This window comes from Oncorhynchus mykiss, chromosome 1 (assembly GCF_057628025.1).
Source record: "Oncorhynchus mykiss isolate SJ-2025 chromosome 1, ASM5762802v1, whole genome shotgun sequence".
Taxonomy (NCBI): domain Eukaryota; kingdom Metazoa; phylum Chordata; class Actinopteri; order Salmoniformes; family Salmonidae; genus Oncorhynchus; species Oncorhynchus mykiss.
Window position 1 is genome coordinate 73264301 of NC_143022.1, and position 20073 is coordinate 73284373.

The 20073-nt window shown below is 43.3% G+C and overlaps 1 protein-coding gene across 1 annotated transcript; it reads left to right on the top strand.

Annotated features, from left to right (window-relative positions):
• The first annotated feature begins 6824 nt into the window (after window positions 1-6824).
• Window positions 6825-7724, top strand: LOC118966712 (olfactory receptor 7C2-like). Its single transcript, XM_036989830.1, has one exon. The coding sequence runs from the start codon at window positions 6825-6827 to the stop codon at window positions 7722-7724; it is 900 nt and encodes a 299-aa protein (XP_036845725.1).
• Window positions 7725-20073: the final 12349 nt, after the last annotated feature.

A 20073-nucleotide genomic window follows, 5' to 3' on the forward strand; every position in this document is an offset into this window, starting at 1 on the left:
CAAGTGTAAATAAAATGGTTGTCAATGCAATAAGTACTCTAATGGGTGCAAACTGGACATTTGTTAAAGTCTCCTCCTTCATATTACTATAGTGTTTATGAGTGAGTGGGTGGGGTTCCTCTCTCTCTCTCTCTCTCTCTCTCTCTCTCTGTCTCTCTCTCTCTGACAGCTGGGGTGGTGGACCAAGGCTCTATGGTGGATCAGAGAAAGGGTCCTCCGCCCCCCCTCCCCCTGTCGGGGTGTTACCCCCTGTGCCAGCTGAGACAGCTCCCAGACCTTACGCCCTCATCAAATATTCAAAAGCACCAAAACACAGGGACCCCCTTCATCCCCCTGGAGAGTACCCTACATCATGCAAATCATTTGAAATATAATGACAACCCTACAGTATACTCAGAACTGCATATTTAAGACTGGATGAAGGGGGAAGCACACACCCCTTTTCTTAATTTGCTCTCATGTGGACTGTAGAGATTTGAGAGTGCCAGTTCTTGAGGCTCTGTCAGATAAATCTCCTTCAAACTCGCTGTAGTTTTGACAGATGAAGCTGTAAACTGATTCATCTGAGAGATTTGACATATGCTGATGAATTTCTCAAAGCTATCCTGTTTCATTAATTGAAGGACCATTATGCAAAAACTTGCACAGCCTGTGATTTCTACACCCAGAGTCAAATCCCAAAGCTCTCATATGGCTTATTACAACAATGTGGCAAAACATCAATTCCTCCAGCAGTTCTCTTTATCTCTTTGCATGCCCACTGGGCACAAATTAGGTTGAATCAACGTTGTTTCAACCTAATTTGTCAACGTATTGTGATGTTGAATCTATGTTTGAAACACATTTGGATTTGCAAAAAGGTATCAACCAGTTCTGTTTTCATATCATTTCCACCATTGTTGCAAACATTGAACTTAGGGTAAAACTTCAATTCAGATACAATAACTTAACCTGACCAACAGGTTGTTACATCAATCTAATTTCGACGTAATCATAACAACTATGTATACGTTGAAATTGCGTAGAAAATTCCACATAGAGTGGTTAGAAATGTGTGTGGAAAGTGCAACACAATTCATGTCATGCGTGTAAATATATTGAACATGCTACATCAGATCTACGCCACATATTCATCATATTTTAGATGTTGACATTTTTGCATGTTCTCACTGTTTAATCAAAGTCTGTTTTTCATCCTATATTCAATATACTTGGGTGGTTGAAATGATGTTGAATTTCATATTTGATTAGACATATTTGATTTGACTTTGTTGAAATGTTGATTGTAAAATGGTACGTTTGAATCAATGTCACTGTCATGCCATCAACCTAAATAAACAGATACCTATATTGAAATAAGTCACAGGCGAACGATTCCTGCCTGAACAGTGACTACTACTGGTATATGAGGGGTATATGATGGGTAATGTGGAATCTAGTGGAATCTAGTCAAGCAAAGTCTTGACCTGACTCTTTTTTTTGTTGGAGTGATGGGTTTTGGATCGATGGCGTTATCTGGGAGATCCGTTTTACATCCATGAATATCATAGATGCTTTGGATAAGGTTGCATCAGTGAGGATAACAAGAAGTGGGCTTGTTTTGTTTTATTGTGTGTCCGAGGAGTAGAAGGAGCGTGCTTTGCAACTGAAAAATATATCGGATTGGAATGTGTTGTGTGTAACAGATTGCCTATCAAGGGGGTTATCTCTGGAGTGGCGCTAGACGTGAGTTCAAAGGATGTAGCTGAAAAAGTAGATGCCGTGATTGGTGCACGCCGACTGACCCGATTGGTTGATAGAGTGAGCCCACTCCATCCATTCTTCCTTCACATATACAGTATATTTGGGTTATGTGAGATACCCTGTAAGAACCTATGTGCCCAAACATATGCAGTGTAATAAATGTAAACCATTTGTATGTAGACAGGAAGAGTATCGTATGCCAGTTGAGGCAAAATGCTGCAATTGTGGTGGTGAGCAAGTGCACAAATTCATGAAGTGCCCTGTTAGGGTGAAGGAGACCAAGGTGACAAGAGTAAGGGCTATCCAGCATGTCTCCTATCCGGAGGTGGTGAAGAGTGGAAGAAGGGAGTAACATTGAAGAAACCATGGTAGTTGGATTAGAAAAAACTGCAAATGTTACTCGCCAACAGGATCCTGACATGTTGCATGTTAAAATGGTGGACTTTGCATTGTTTATTGCATTGGTTTGTCACGTTCGTTGTGACGAGGAGACCAAGGCGCTGCGTGATGAGAATACATTCCTCTTAATTAAAGGAAGAACACTTAAACAAACTAACAAAATGAACGCTATAAACGCTGGTGCAGACACAGGCAACTAATACATAGACAATAACCCACAGATAAACCAAGGAATATGGCTACCTAAATATGGTTCCCAATCAGAGACAATGATAAACAGCTGCCTCTGATTGAGAACCAATCCAGGCAAACATAGACATATAAACCTCTAGACTAGAAAAAACCCTAGACAATACAACAACAAAAAAACACACCACCCTTGTCACACCCTGACTAAACCAAAAAAACACACCACCCTTGTCACACCCTGACCAAACCAAAAAAACACACCACCCTTGTCACACCCTGACCAAACCAAAAAAACACACCACCCTTGTCACACCCTGACCAAACCAAATAATGAAGAAAACAAAGATAACTAAGGTCAGAGCGTGACAGTACGCCGCTCCCCTTCTTTACACTGAGGGCTGGGGATCGTCGCTGGAGACCCCGGTCTGAGGACCGTCGCTGGAGGCCCTGGTCTGGGGACCCGTCGTGGGAGACCCCGGTCTGGGGACCGTCGCTGGAGACCCCGGTCTGGGGACCGTCGCTGGAGACCCCGGGCTGGGGACCCGTCGTGGGAGGTTCCGGACTGTGGCCCGTCGTGGGAGGTTCCGGACTGTGGCCTGTCGTGGGAGGTTCCGGACTGTGGCCCGTCGTTGGAGGTTCCGGTCTGTGGCCCGTCGTTGGAGGTTCTGGACTGGGTACTGTCGCCGGACGCTCTGGACTGGGTACTGTTGCTGTACCCTCTGGACTGGGTACTGTTGCTGTACCCTCTGGACTGGGTACTGTTGCTGTACCCTCTGGACTGGGTACTGTTGCTGTAGCCTCTGGACTGGGTACTGTTAAAACATACAGAACATTGACAGTTTGTACATTCAGTTTACTTGGAATCTTTTTTATTCTGTATATTGTGTGTTTAGAATTGCATGAGGAATGTAACTCCCACCTCCAGCCACTACTGCCTCCAAGTTATGTAAATATGATAGCCTGCATTACTAATCGACCCCTTTTCCATAGCCACTGAACAACCAGCTGGCCTTTTGATTGACAGGGAGACAATTTTAACTTATTACTTTATGTGATCCTTTCAAATATCCAAGCGTGTGGCTAGTGAGAAGGTAGCCTTAATTATCAGGAAAAGGTCTACCCAAAGCCCACCAAAATATGCCCTGACTCACCAGAAAACCTGTGCCTCTGCTACCAAGAAGCAAAAGGCTAAACGCAGCACAAGCTGCATTTGAGAAAAGTATTCTAATTGTAAAAACATTTGGCATGATGTTATCCAATCTTTAATTGCAGAGAATCATCTTGGTCTCTCACGTGGCTTAACAACGAAGCATGAAGGCTTGAGGTCTCATTCGGCCTTCTTAATTGAGGGATCCCCCTCACCAAATCAGACCTTCTTCCTGTTACAGACACAAGTATAAAACTCTCCATTTAGAATGTTATATTTGGAAGTGGATCAATCTAAAATACCTTGTTTCAGAATACATTTTTAAAATGTGACCTTTTAAAGGAAAGTCGCCCTACTCTGGTTGAGGAATTTGACTTCAACCTGAACGAGACAGAGGAAGATTTACTAAAGGTAGAAGAGCAGCTAACGGAGAATGATTTTTGAAAAATACATGGTGAGAAATGAAATGTTTCATTGGTATGAGTTGAATTACATTGTTTTGCCATGTAGTACTGGATTAAAAAATCCTGCACATGTCTGACGCATTAGTGTCCTTTTATAAAATGACAGCTCAAATCTCAAAGCTGGGGGGGGACATCCCCAGACCGAGTGAAGAGAGCAGTGCCCCGGTAAACTACTCCCATATTTGTTTAACTTTCAAATGAGGTCATGCTGTGTTGCTTGTAAAGTACATATTTTGTGTTCTATACAGAATCCTGACGAACGGCCTCATGTCAACGATGAATATGAAAGGAAACCATGGGAACGGGGCTTTTTAGGACCTTTAGCAGCTTCATTATTAGGTACAGAGTCCAAATCATGACATTTGAATAACTTCTCTACCTAATATGTTTTCCCCCTTTACAGCAGGCGTGAGTGAGTCTTGGCGAATCAAAGACTACAGGCGATGTCAACCTGCCTGAAATATGCACCTGACCGCAAGGGGGGCAGTGGGAAGGCCTATGAGTAATGGGAAGAAAGAGTTCTTAAGAAGTTAAAAGCAGCAAAGCTTCTTCCATCTGTGTCTTTTCTTGGGGTTTATTGTATTTTTACATTTGTGTTTACAGAAGGTTTTTTGTACATCTATTGAGGTGCAATAGATTTTCATTTCAACTTTTCTTGACTTTGACAAAGAAAAATTGCATAACAGTTTTTACATGGACAAAGGTTTACACAATTCTGTTCCAAATTACTGCTCTAATTGTGATAGACATAATTTGTATGGAAGCAACAACTACTGCTGAGACTTAATAGATGTTGGAGGATACATTTGTAGAAGGTATTTGACTACGGATTTTCAGTGCTCAATCACTGGCCCTTGCTGATGACTGTTAAATCCCTGACACTACACTGACCCCTTCCTTTAGGCCTCCGTGAACTCTCCTCCTCATCCTAAAGCTTCTTAAATCCTACCGAAGGTGAATCCATTCATTCAAACCCTCTCTCCATGTTAATTCAATTTCATGCTGGTTCACGCTTCTTCACTCTCCCCACCTCTCCACTTACATCCTATATTCCATAACTCCTCACAATTTCGTTTCTCTGATGAGTGTAAAACCCGCCCACTCTGACACAAGCAACTGTAAAGGAGGTCGGGGCAATTTCTTGAGGCATAAATTCTCATTAACTGTACAACATTGTAACGCTTGAAATGAATAGGCGGTTTCTTTCGCCTCCATGTTCAGAAAATCTCTCATTATAAGTATGTGAACATCCCGAAGGAGAAGGAACAACAGAGGAAGCTAGAGGGACTCATGGTTCAATATGAAGCATGTACCGTATATTAATCAGACAGTTAGCTGAGCCTGACTTGCATTAAATCGTCTGTATCAATGGAACTGGAACATTGTCAATTAGATCACAAACACCCTCCGCTCATTAAAAGCTACTGCTGCCCACACATGCTTTTCTTTTCTCTTATAGAAAGGCCTCCTCATGTCTCTTCAACATTTGAGGTCTAGTCTTATAGCTTATTCATAGATTGTGTGAAATTGCATGCAATTTAGTAGGTTGAGCATCACAATGTACAGTATGTCAACATCAGTCCACAAGTGCTTGTTATTAGAGTAATAACATTTGATCACACTTCTTGTTGCACTTGTTTGTGTGGGAATGTTATTCGTTCCAGGTCCAAGGTCTGATGAGGACAATAAGGACAAATATAATGATTAACTGTGGCTATATTTAACCATCAACACCAGTTGTCCATTCCTAGTCTTCATCTTGTGGGGAACATAAAGATGTGAGAGTGCTGTAACTTGGATGATTCTATTTTTATAAATATTTTTTGCTGTTATAGGTGAGTATCTTTCTTTCTATCTTTTTATTCTCCAGTCACTCTGAAGGACAGTATGGCAACAAACATTGTGGCATATTTCATGTCCAAATCATTCCAAAGTGTCTGAAATTGATTGTGTAGCTCAAAGTTACAGTACATGGCCATAGCTAGAGCTGACAAGAGCTCTTGACTACACTTCTGCGTGAGAAGATCACAGGCCAAACAGGTGAAACTGTGGATAATGATGATTTTCAGTGGACACCTGAGCCCTGTTGTAAAACCCTTTACAATTGTAGCCTTGTTTAATCAACTGCGTTTTACATATGCAAACAATACCATCTGCTGTCTCTTCTGGCCATGGTTCTTGTGATGGATCATTCAGCCCAAACCCCACTGTCTTATGTCAGGGTGACAGTCGTCTGCTCCATCGATTGAGCGATTGCACGTTGCGTACTACTGATTCCACCTGTCAGAAGACAATGCCCAAAATCCAAGTTCTTATAACAAACTGAAACTGTGGGGATGCTACTATTGCTAACAACCGTGATGAGAGTGGTGTGGGTTGCCGTTGGTCTTGTTGATGTTTGCCATTTTTAACAGACTGAAAAAATGTCCTTATCGGCTGCTCTATAAAGGAGGTGTAAATGTCCATGTCGAACTTGTACTTGCTTGTATATTCATTCGTCATCACTCACTTAAAGGCACTGCCTGATTTCCAGAACGCAATGGAAGTGTGGTTATTTGCACTTGCAAATCACCTGAATTCACTGATTATTTGGTTCTGGTCTTGTGACTCAGAACCAAATACTGCATGCGAGCAAAATGTTTAAGATGAAAAGGTAGGTTGTGCGATTATGAATAAACAACATCACAAGGGACCAAAATGAATTGGTTTTAAGTTACTGCTAACAAATTGACCAAGTCCTGTTGCTTAAGGATGCTCGACGCCACCTGCCTTTTCACCTTTTAACTCCTCCCCTCAACTCTCCTCAATCTATGTCGCTCAAAAGGAGAAATCGGCAAATCATACAGAATGAGACATCACTGGTTCTTTTGGTCTTGTTGTTCATGACTCTTTTCCTCTTCTCTGTGATGGTGAACAGCTACCTGCTGATCGCGCTGAAGAGCTCAGATAGCTTCTCCTGGCGGCGTCGCTATACTCTGCTGAAGAATCTGATCGTCAGTGACCTGTTGCTGTCTCTCGCTCTGTCGCCCACCGTGCTCCGCTGCCTGTTGACCAGGCACACACTGGTGTTTGGAGGCTGGTACCTTTTGCAGGTCACTGTCTGTAGCACAGGCATCCTATGCTCTCTGCTCACTCTGACCCTCATGGCCGTGGAGCGTTTCATCTTTATATGCCTCGGCCTCCATTACATGGTCATCTTGACTTCCAGGCGACTACGTCTGGCCATAGTGCTGACCTGGGTGCTTTCAGTGACCGTAGCTGTTGTCCAAGTGGGTCTTCTACTCTCTGGACAGACCTCTTTTGGCAGAGCCATTCCAGGGCTACTATGCAATCCCATAATCATGGATAAACTACCTGGCCTTCACTGGGCAATGAAGATGTTCCACGCAGTCACTATCAATGTTGTACTTCTCGTCTGCATCTTGACCTTCTCCATCTGCTACAGACGCATGTACCAAGCGGCCCGCAGAGCCGTGGAACCCTTCCACTCTGACAATAATCTCGCCCGTCACACCATCACCTTCTATTTCTTTATGTTCTTCCTGCAGCTGCTGCCCATCATGGGGAATATAGCCAGATTGGTGCTAAGGAAAGCCATGTCCATGACACCTCCTGATAATTTGTCACTGGCGGAGCGCTCAATGTTTTTAACTGCGTTAGTGGCGTTCATGGTACCACCATGCATCAACCCACTTGCCTACGGTATTCGGAACATGGAGGTACGGCACACACTGGCACAGCTGTTCAGACTGCAGCAGAGGAGGCTGGGAGAAGTGGCCTAATCCTCCCAGTTTACTTTATTGAATCTCCTTGAGGAAATGTGCAGAGGGAGAGGTGGGACAGCTAGTGTGTCTTGAGGATAAAAGTTGTACTTTCCAGAACCTCCCCCATGATATCTACCTTTACCATGTACAGTCGGGTCTGTAATTATTGGCACCCTTGATAAAGATGGGTAAAAAAGACTGCATAAAATAAAGAATATAAATACTGAGCTAAAATGTATGCTCAAAACAAATGGGGAAACTATATTATTTTATACTAATACAATTGCTCAGAGAAAGAGGTATTGTTTAACAAATAATACAAACATGTTTTTTTAAACTTTCCATGGGGAAGGGTGGTATGAGGAGGGGTTTTCTGGTTGCTAGGGGGGTGGGAAGGGGTGAAAAACATGGTTTCCAGGTGGGTGGTTGGGGGGAGACATGTATTGTAGGATGGGTGGGGTTGGAGTAATGAGGTGGGTGGTTGGGGGAGACATGTATTGTAGGATGGGTGGGGTTGGAGTAATGAGGTGGGTGGTTGGGGGGAGACATGTATTGTAGGATGGGTGGGGTTGGAGTAATGAGGTGGGTGGTTGGGGGAGACATGTATTGTAGAATGGGTAGGGTTGGAGTAATGAGGTGGGTGGTTGGGGGGAGACATGTATTGTAGGATGGGTGGGCTTGAGGTAATGAGGTGGGTGGTTGGGGAGACATGTATTGTATGATGGGTGGGGTTGGAGGAATGAGGTGGGAGGTTGGGGGGAGACATGTATTGTAGGATGGGTGGGGCTGGAGTAATGAGGTGGGTGGTTCGGGGGAGAGATGTATTGTAGGATGGGTGGGGTTGAGGTAATGAGGTGGGTGGTTGGGGGGGACATGTATTGTAGGATGGGTGGGGTTGGAGTAATGAGGTGGGAGGTTGGGGGGAGACATGTATTGTAGGATGGGTGGGGTTGGAGTAATGAGGTGGGTGGTTGGGGGAGACATGTATTGTAGGATGAGTGGGGTTGGAGTAATGAGGTGGTTGGGGGAGACATGTATTGTAGGATGGGTGCGGTTGGAGTAATGACGTGGGAGGTTGGGGGGAGACATGTATTGTAGGATGGGTAGGGTTAGAGTAATGAGGTGGGAGGTTGAGGATAGAGGCTCACTTTGTTTTTCTCTTACATAGCTAGTCAATTTATTCTTCTTTTTGGCTCTGTGATGCGCAGTAACTATTCCATTATATGCATTTGTGCATTGTGCATGTAGCCCACAAGAAATGCAAAAAATTATAAAGATTTGGTCACACAAAAAGAAGATAGAGGTCAAACTTATTGGCACCCCTGTGTTCAGTACTCTACCATGCTCTGAGTATAACGACACTGAGCCTTTTTCTGAAATGTTTTGTGAGATTGGAGAACCCATTGGGGTGATCTTAGACCATCCCTCCATACAGAGTCTTTCCAGATCCTTGATGACTGTCTGCTCTAATGGACGGCCCTCTTCAATTCAAACCACAGGTTTTCAATAGGGTTCAATTCCGGGGAGACTGAGATGGTGTGCGTGGCCAAATAGCTCTATTTTCATGTCATCTGAACATAGCATCGCTTCCGTTCCAAGTACCAATGCCATTTATCAAACTCCAAGCGGTGCTGTGGTCAGATGACATGAAAATAGATCTCTTTGGCCATGCACACCAGTGGTGAGTTTGGCATTGAAAAAGAGAAGCATATGCAGAAAAGTACCTCATACCTATGGTTAAAATATGGTGGTAGATCTTTGATGCTATGTGGCTATTTTGCTTCCATCATGAACTTAATCAAGTATGAGGACATTTTAGACAAAAACCTGGGCTAGGTTTCCTAAAAGCGTCATAGCACTAAGAGCATCTTAATTCCATTAAAAATAAACGGACTAAAGATGATCTTAGTGCTACAATGTTTTAGGGAAACCTAGCCCAGATTGCCTCTGCCTGGAGGCTGACACTTGGCCATAAGTAGATCTTCCAGCAAGACAATAACCCCAAGCACTATTCAAAATCCTCAGTAAAATGTTCAATTGACCACAAAATCAATATTTTGCAATAGCCATCTCAGTCTCCGGACTTGAACACCATTAGAAACCTGTGGTTTGAATTGATGAGTTCGGTCTATAAGAGCAGACAAAGGATATCAAGGATCTGGAAAGATTCTGTATGAAGGAATGGTGTAAGATCCCTCCCAACATGTTCTCCAATCCAATAAAACATTTTAGAAAAAGGATCAGTGTCGTTATCCTCGCAATTGGAAGGTGCTAGAGTATTGAAAACAGGGGTGCCAATAATTTTGACCGCTATCTTTGAAAAAAAGAAATATTACTTATTAAACAAAATACAACAATTATATTAGTGTACAATTATATATATTTTTTGTTTAATGTATAGTATTTGTATTATTTATTTTATAAAGTATTTTTTGAACATCTTCATCAAGGGTGCCAATAATTATGGACCTGACTGTACCTCTGATGTGCATGTCTTCGGTCAGACTGGGCCGTACAGTAAGCCTTTACTTGGACCCTCCATCATAAACCCTACAGCTATGACAGCTGATGACAGCTAATGACAAGAAACTTGAAGATTCAAGTGTTACAGATTGTACTTCTATTTGAATGTACTTGTATGTAATGTTTTATTTAATATACCTTATGATTGTGTATGTAACGTGTGTTGTACCATGTATTTGTGTATAAAGAACAACTACATTATATGTACTGTGGTCATGAGGGTGTTGCCGTAGACATGGTAGCTACAGTATTTATCGTCTAGCTAGCACAACAAGCAAATATCGTTTTCTTCCTATTAGAAAACACTAGCAAACATGATGGAGGCACAAACGTACATTCTTTATAACTAGGATGGCAAAACTATTGGTAATTTACCAAAGTTACCAGAATTGTCAGGTAATTAACATGGCAACCTATGGTAACATTGGTAATTTATATTTGAATACATTTTTTAAATGTATTCATATTAAAAAAAATCTTAATCTTTATATCTGTGTTCATATTGCCCATGAGTTTCTAGTGGACACACCAGTGATGATGGCCAAGCGGTCGATCGCGGTCCACTGGTTGATCATCAAGGCATTCCTAGTCGATCACCAAACATTTCTGTAAAGAACCCAACGATAAAGCCTTTCTTTCCTCATTTTTTTTATTAGTCTCGTGCTGTTGACGGTAGATGCACTTGATTCAGCAGCCCTAGGCAAAGTGTTCGCATTTTTAACCATTTCATGTGTCTGAAGGTAGAACTCCACCTAACTGGCAGACCCAGAGAGCAAATCAAGTGCACCTATAGAGCTACCAGCCAATCAGATAGCTCAGACTGTAGAAAGAAGCCATGAACGCACAGCGAAGTTGATACTGTGAAATGTTAAAACTTTTAAAACCATGCATAGAGAGACTCAACCTATACAGCAAAGAGCTACTGTATTTATAAATAAGTTCATGTTTAAGTTATTATTCAACACTTTTATAAGCCATAAAATGCGCATTCTCCCTACTTCCATTCACACTACAGGCCAACAACGTTGGCAGGGAAATTCAAACATATCCAATACGCAGTGATGACAGAACTGTTTTTAATTGGTTAATGTTGCAAAGGCTTACGTTGTTTAAGTCTTGCATTTGACTCAGAAAGTGATCTTGACTCAGAAAAAGTTGGTGACCACTGGGATACAGAAATTTATGAAAAAAAATGATGGATTTTTTATTTTATGTCAAAAGCATAATTTGCTACTAACTCTGCAACTCCTCCAACTATTTACTTTTTTCCAAATCTGCTACGAGATTGGAGCCAAACCATTTACAACAAAGACATATTGGGCCTATTGCAACCATCAATGGCCACAAGATATTTGCCAGCTTATCTCTCGTGAAACCATCAATATGCGTTAAATGCATCCTTACAGCTGATCTCAATTGCAACCATTACTGGTCACCTAATTTCCACTCCCTAAAAGCTGATGTCGGTGTTACCTTAGGCTTGGTGGGTAGGCCTTATTCCACCAGACCAATTTAGTATTACTTTTTGAGCAGACTAAGGGAGATTTACAGTATATATTTGACAACCATTCCGTACAAATAAAATAAAGGATTTCCTTGTTTACTATGGCAAATCTTCTGTGGCAATTTGTGGAAAACAAATGTTGGTGTAGCCTAGTCAGTCTTATTTCTAATTATGTGATCCATTAAATACATACAACTGTCTTTAAAATAGAAGTGTCTGGTACGGTCATTTCTTTTCAAAATCATAATCATTTGACAAGATAACAATGAGAGATTAACTGATCTGCTGATTTATTCTTGTGGGTTTTAGGTTGCAAGCAAGTTTGTTTTAACATGCAAGTGAAAAATCATCCCCCGTTAGTAACGTTTTAAGTAATCCAGTTGTGTTGTGTAGCTCAGCGTAACATTCTGCCTGTTGGTTGCAATGCAACCACTGTAATTGTAAAGTAAATACGTGTGTAAAATGATTAAAGACATTTCATGCTGAAACTCTCATATTAAACACCAACGGTATTCAAGTCAATGGGTTATATTTAGGGTAATGTTTTACAGCTTTGTCATTCAATTTTTTTAAATATAAAAATCACCATGTATTTTATATATATTTTACATGTTGTGAAAATCCCATAAAATCCTTGAAAGTTTCCCAAATTCAGGTAGTTTACTGATAAACTTTGAGAGTTATCATTCATTTACCCTCCCTTTGTAACCTTATTTATAGCACATGTCTATCCTTTAGCCACTTGCGAAACTCTGCTGCTGTTGTTTCAGTCTACATTCCTCATTGTGAAAAATTGCCTGAGATAGAATATATTTTGTTAACCCCCTGCTCCTTTGTCTAGTGTGGACAATCACTCCAATGGCAACAGGGAGGTCAACTTGTTTGGGTAAATAGAGGGGACCAGGTAAAAAGTTAGTTTAACCTCTTTCAAGATGGTCATTTTGACCTTTGTTTTGATCTATACGTACAAGCAGACACATACAGTATCCTCCAAGTTTCCAACATAAGAATCTCCAAAAAGAGGCAAAATTAAAACTAGTGAAACAACAGTGTGGAGGAAGAGGACTTGTAGTTCTCCACAGTTTATAAACATAGTTTGTATAATGATGGGGTTTCTGTCACGCCCTGGCCATAGAGAGGCTTTTATTCTCTATTTTGGTTAGGCCAGGGTGAGACTAGGGTGGGCATTCTATGTTCCTTTTCCATGTTTTTGTATTTCTTTGTTTTTGGCCGGGTATGGTTCTCAATCAGGGATAGCTGTCTATCGTTGTCTCTGATTGAGAACCATACTTAGGTAGCTCTTTCCCACATGGGTTTTGTGGGTAATTGCTTTCTGTTTTGTGTTTTTCACCTTACAGGACTGTTTCGTGTCGTTCACTCTCTTTGTTGTTTTTTGTCATTCAGTGTTCAGTTTATTTAATTAAATTTACTTTGAACACTTACCACGCTGCGTATTGGTCCGATGATTCCTATTCCTCATCATCAGACGAAGAGGAGAGCCGTTACAGAACTACCCACCGCCAAGGGACCAAGCAGCGTGGAAGAATGGACTCCTGGAAATGGAGGAAATCTTGGACGGCAAGGGACCATGGACACAGCCGGGAGAGTATCGTCGTCCTAAAGAGGAGCTGGAGGCAGCCAAAGTGGAGCGGCGAGGCTACGACGAGTTGGCTTGAGGAAAAGTGCACGAGAGGCAGCCCCAGAATTTGTTTTGGGGTGGCACACGGGGAGATTGGCGGAGTCAGGTAGGAGACCTGAGCCAACTCCCCGTGCTTACTGGGTGGAGCGTCGTACTGGTCAGGCACCGTGTTATGTGGTGGAGAGCACGGTGTCTCCAGTGCACGTTCACAGCCCGGTACGTTACATCGCAGCTCCTCGAATCGGCCAGGCTAGAGTGGGCATTGAGCCAGGAGGGATGAAGCCGGCTCAGCGCATCTGGTCTCCAGTGCGTCTCATCAGCCCGGGTTATACGGCACCAGCCCTACGCACAGTGTACCCAGTTCGCCAGCACAGCCCAGTGCGGCCTGTTCCAACTCTCCGCACTTGCCGGGCTACAGGGGGTATCCAGCCAGGACGGGTTGTGCAGGCTCGTTGCTCGGGACCTCCAGTGCGCCTCCACGGCCCAGTGCATCCGGTGCACCGGCCAAGGAAGAGGCCGCCTGTAGGTCTCCCCAGGCTGGTGAGTCCTGTGCCTGTTCCCAGAACCAAGCCGCCCTCCTGTCCGGAGCTGCCTGAGCCGCCCTCCTGTCCGGAGCTGCCAGAGCCGCCCTCCTGTCCGGAGCTGCCAGAGACGCCCTCCTGTCCGGAGCTGCCAGAGCCGCCCGTCAGTCCAGAGGCGCCAGAGCCGCCCGTCAGTCCGGAGCTGCCAGAGCCGCCCGTCAGTCCGGAGCTGCCAGAGCCGCCCGTCAGTCCAGAGCTGCCAGAGCCGCCCGTCAGTCCGGAGCTGCCAGAGTCGCTCTTCACTCCGGAGCTGACAGAATCGCAGCCCCTCAATCCAGACGCTCCCCTCAGTCCAGAGGCGCCCTTCAGTCCAGTGGCGCCCTCTACGAGGGTCTTCAGTCCGGGGCCCGCTGCGAGGGTCCCCGCTCCAGAGGCGCCACCTAAGTGGGCCAAGACTGAAGTGGAGCGGGGTCCACGTCCCGCACCCGAGCCGCCGCCGTAAAGAAGGCCCACCCAGACCCTCCCCTTTAGAGTCAGGTTTTGCGGCCGGAGTCCGCACCTTTGGAGGGGGGTACTGTCACGCCCTGGCCATAGAGAGGCTTTTGGGGGTAGATGCTTTCTGTTTTGTGTTTTTCACCTTACAGGACTGTTTTGTGTCGTTCACTGTCTTTGTTGTTTTTTGTCATTCAGTGTTCAGTTTATTTAATTAACTTTACTATGAACACTTACCACGCTGCGTGTTGGTCCGATGATTCCTATTCCTCATCATCAGACGAAGAGGAGAGCCGTTACAGTTTCTTTGTTTGAAGCCAGTGAACCCATCTCTCAGGCACACGACAGAGGTGAGAGGCTGAGAAGGCAGAGCTGACCTTAGCAACGGCCAGCCACCCCCTCCCCGCGAGGTCACTAGTCAATATGCACATTTACAGAGAGTTCAGAGGGATTCAGACGTACCTGGGTGCAAAACTGAACAAGACAGTACAGGTTAAAGGTCATCATACAGCTGTAGAGGCAGCAACGTCATCCTGACAAACACAAAATCAACACTAGAACAGAACAGGCATTCCTTAGCTACCAATTCAAATGACCCTCCACTTAAACATTCCTTCAATTAACAGACAGTACACAGTAAGATTATTTCCCACTATGCGTACATCTGCAAATGGTTAGCACCAAAAACATTACTGCATCATTACTGGGGCTGTGACTGGGAAATGGGGCCAGCAACTCCATGTAGGTTCCGGTTTACCAATAAAGTGTTAACTTTCTTAGAGCTTTTTCCATACGAACAGTCTTGTAATTGACAGGCCAGCTCCGTTCTGGTCAGCTCCGTTCTGGTTGGTAGGCAGGGGGTCGGGGTCGGTGAACATTGACAACAGTGTGAAGGGCAGGCACTTGACACTGAGATTGACAGCCATGCTTGATGCAATAAACATTCCATTGTTTGTCAACATTTTAAGTACATAATCTCAATCTATAGTTTGTTGTATCATTAGGCCACAAGCGATGTCATACTTTTGCCAAATACTGTGGTTCACAAAGGCATCATCTACATCAAGCTATCAAAGGCCCGATGCCTGTCTCTGACAGCCATATACCACAAGACAAGTGTTTCCTGTTCCGAATCAACTTATATGAATTATCTTAATTACACTGAAATGTTGGGGTTGTGTTACAACTTGACATATCACTTGTTCCTGGCATGGATGATAATAACCTCAGGATAGAATCACTACGAGCTCTGGAATTCTTCTTTATTATATATATTTTTTAGATATGCAAAAAAAGTGTGATTACTTGTGTTTAAAGAGAGATGGGAAAAGAAGGGTAAACTGCTTAGCCAACAAATCAGAAAGAATGCTCAAATAGAAGATGTTAGATTGATTTCCGATTAGAATCCTCACAAAATCCTCACAAATCTTCCTGAGAGTGTCTTTCTTTGTAAGTGTGTGTGTGTGTGTGTGTGTGTGTGTGTGTGTGTGTGTGTGTGTGTGTGTGTGTGTGTGTGTGTGTGTGTGTGTGTGTGTGTGTGTGTTTGGTTTTACTATCCTTGTGGGGACCAGAAGTCGCAGTGGTGGGTAGTATATGGGGCTTTGGTGACAAAACGGATGGCACTGTGATAGACTACATCCAATTTGCTGAGTAGAGTGTTAGAGGCTATTTTGTAAATGACATCGCCGAAGTCAAGGATTGGTAGGATAGTCCGTTTTATGAGGGTATGTTTGGCAGCATGAGTGAAGGAGGTTTTGTTTGCGAAATAGGAAGCCGATTCTAGATTTAATTTTGGATTGGAAATGCTTAATGTGAGTCTGGAAGGAGAGTTTACAGTTGAACCAGACACCTAGGTATTTGTAGTTGTCCACATATTCTAAGTCAGAACCGTCCAGAGTAGTGATGTTAGGCGGGCTGGCGGGTGAGGGCAGCAATCGGTTGAAGAACATACATTTAGTTTTACTAGCATTTAAGAGCAGTTGGAGGCCACAGAAGGAGTGTTGTATGGTATTAAAGCATGTTTGGAGGTTTGTTAACACAGTGTTCAAGGAAGGTCCAGATGTATACAGAATGGTGTCGTCTGCGTAAAGGTGGATCAGAGAATCACCAGCAGCAAGAGCAACATCATTTTTATTTATTTTATTTATTTATTTAGAATTTTTTACCCCTTTTTCTCCCCAATTTCGTGGTATCCAATTGTTGTAGTAGCTGCTATCTTGTCTCATCGCTACAACTCCCGTACGGGCTCGGGAGAGACGAAGGTTGAAAGTCATGCGTCCTCCGATACACAACCCAACCAGCCGCACTGCTTCTTAACACAGCGCGCCTCCAACCCGGAAGCCAGCCGCACCAATGTGTCGGAGGCTACACCGTGCACCTGGCAACCTTGGTTAGCGCGCACTGCGCCCGGCCCGCCACAGGAGTCGCTGGTGCGCGATGAGACAAGGACATCCCTACCGACCAAGCCCTCCCTAACCCGGACGACGCTAGGCCAATTGTGCGTCGCCCCACGGACCTCCCGGTCGCGGCTGGTTACGACAGAGCCTGGGTGCGAACCCAGGGACTCTGATGGCACAGCTGGCGCTGCAGTACAGCGCCCTTAACCACTGCGCCACCCGGGAGGCCAGAAGAGCGACATCATTGATGTATACAGAGAAAAGAGTCGGCCTGAGAATTGAACCCTGTGGCACCCCCGTAGAGACTGCCAGAGGTCCGGACAGCAGGCCCTCCGATTTGACACACTGAACTCTATCTGAGAAGTAGTTGGTGAACCAGGCGAGGCAGTCATTTGAGAAACCAAGGCTATTGAGTCTGCCGAAAGGAATGCAGTGATTGACAGAGTTGAAAGCCTTGGCAAGGTCGATGAAAATGGCTGCATAGTACTGTCTTTTATCTATGGTGTTTATGATATCGTTTCGGACCTAGAGTGTGGCTGAGGTGCACCCATGACCAGCTCGGAAACCAGATTGCATAGTGGAGAAGGTAGGGTGGGATTCGAAATGGTCGGTGATCTGTTTGTTAACTTGGCTTTCGAAGACTTTAGAATGGCAGGGCAGGATAGATACAGTGGGGCAAAAAGTATTTAGTCAGCCACCAATTGTGCAAGTTCTACCACTTAAAAAGATGAGGCCTTTAATTTTCATCATAGGTACACTTCAACTATGACAGACAAAATGAGAAAAAAAATCCAGAAAATCACATTGTAGGATTTTTTATGAATTTATTTGCCAATTATGGTGGAAAATAAGTATTTGGTCAATAACAAAAGTTTATCTCAATACTTTGTTATATACCACTTTGTTATATACCCTTTGTTGGCAATGACAGAGGTCAAACGTTTTCTGTAAGTCTTCACAAGGTTTTCACACACTGTTGCTGGTATTTTGGCCCATTCCTCCATGCATATCTCCTCTAGAGCAGTGATGTTTTGGGGCTGTTGCTGGGCAACACGACCTTTCAACTCCCTCCAAAGATTTTCTATGGGGTTGAGATCTGGAGACTGGCTAGGCCACTCCAGGACCTTGAAATGCTTCTTACGAAGCCACTCCTTCGTTGCCCGGGCGGTGTGTTTGGGATCATTGTCATGCTGAAAGACCCAGCCACGTTTCATCTTCAATGCCCTTGCTGATGGAAGGAGGTTTTCACTCAAAATCTCACGATACATGGCCCCATTCATTCTTTTCCTTTACACGGATCAGTCATCCTGGTCCCTTTGCAGAAAAACAGCCCCAAAGCATGATGTTTCCACCCCCATGCTTCACAGTAGGTATGGTGTTCTTTGGATGCAACTCAGCATTTTTTGTCCTCCAAACACGACGAGTTGAGTTTTTACCAAAAAGGTCTATTTTGGTTTCATCTGACCATATGGTTATTCTCCCAATCTTCTTCTGGATCATCCAAATGCTCTCTAGCAAACTTCAGACGGGCCTGGACATGTACTGGCTTAAGCAGGGGGACACGTCTGGCACTGCAGGATTTGAGTCCCTGGCGGCGTAGTGTGTTACTGATGGTAGGCTTTGTTACTTTGGTCCCAGTTCTCTGCAGGTCATTCACTAGGTCCCCCCATGTGGTTCTGGGATTTTTGCTCACCGTTATTGTGATCATTTTGACCCCACGGGGTGAGATCTTGCGTGGAGCCCCAGATCGAGGGAGATTATCAGTGGTCTTGTATGTCTTCCATTTCCTAATATTGCTCCCGCAGTTGATTTCTTCAAACCAAGCTGCTTACCTATTGCAGATTCAGTCTTCCCAGCCTGGTGCAGGTCTACAATTTTGTTTCTGGTGTCCTTTGACAGCTCTTTGGTCTTGGCCATAGTGGAGTTTGGAGTGTGACTGTTTGAGGTTGTGGACAGGTGTCTTTTATACTGATAACAAGTTCAAACAGGTGCCATTAATACAGGTAACGAGTGGAGGACAGAGGAGCCTCTTAAAGAAGAAGTTACAGGTCTGTGAGAGACAGAAATCTTGCTTGTTTGTAGGTGACCAAAGACTTATTTTACACCATAATTTGCAAATAAATTCATTAAAAATCCTACACTGTGATTTTCTGGCTTTTTTTCTCATTTTGTCTGTCATAGTTGAAGTGTACCTATGATGAAAATTACAGGCCTCTCTCATCTTTTTTTAAGTGGGAGAAAAATATATGTTATTTATTAGTTCAATAATTTGTAATTGTTCAATAATTCAATGTGTTATGTTTAAAAATAAAAATATCTGATCATATAAAATATGTTGTGATTATATTACTTTTACAAATAAAAATATTTAATAATAAACAAACAAATCTAAACTAACAAAATTCAAATCATATTTTTATTCGAAATGGCCAATCAATTTTAGTAACGTTATTGTGTATTCTACGTAATGACACAGTTTTACGTTATTACGTAATGACGTCATCACACAATGACATCACAACGTCATTTAGCAACTTCAAACAACAAATCGACCTGCCTCGAGCAACTTCCCCTGAAAATTTGTTGGCAACACTGCGTGGAATTGCCCACTTCTGTCTGGTCTGCATGAAGCAAATGGTGGTCACACCAGATACTGACTGGTTTTCTGATCCCCTCCCCTACCTTTTTTAAGGTATCTGTGACCAACAGATGCATATCTGTATTCCCAGTCATGTGAAAACCATAGATTAGGGCCTAATGAATTTATTTCAATTGACTGATTTCCTAATATGAACTGTAACTCAGTATGTTGAACTGTAACTCATGTTGCTTTTCTATTTTTGTATAATGTATATAATATAATCTCAATCCTCCATTGGAAATCTATTGAAATCATATGAATATAGATAATAGAAGATACAATTTTAAGTTGACACAACACAATCACTTCAGATGATGTGAAATAGGGTCTAAGCTTCAACAAATGTGAATAGAAAAAAATCACAGTTTACAGGCTTTTAGATCATTTAACGTTTAAAGGTTTAGAAAATGACAAATGTTCTTAAAACCTTTTTTTTTCAGAAATGATCAAATAATTTTGATGAAGACATGGATGTTTCATGGTATAATAAGGAATTATCATGGTCCACACACACCAACACAGTCGTGAAGAAGCCACAACAATACCTCTTCCCCCCCCCAGGAGGCTGAAAAGATTTGGCATGGGCACTCAGACCCTCAAAAAGTTCTACAGCTGCACCATTGAGAGCATCTTGACTGTCTGCATCACTGC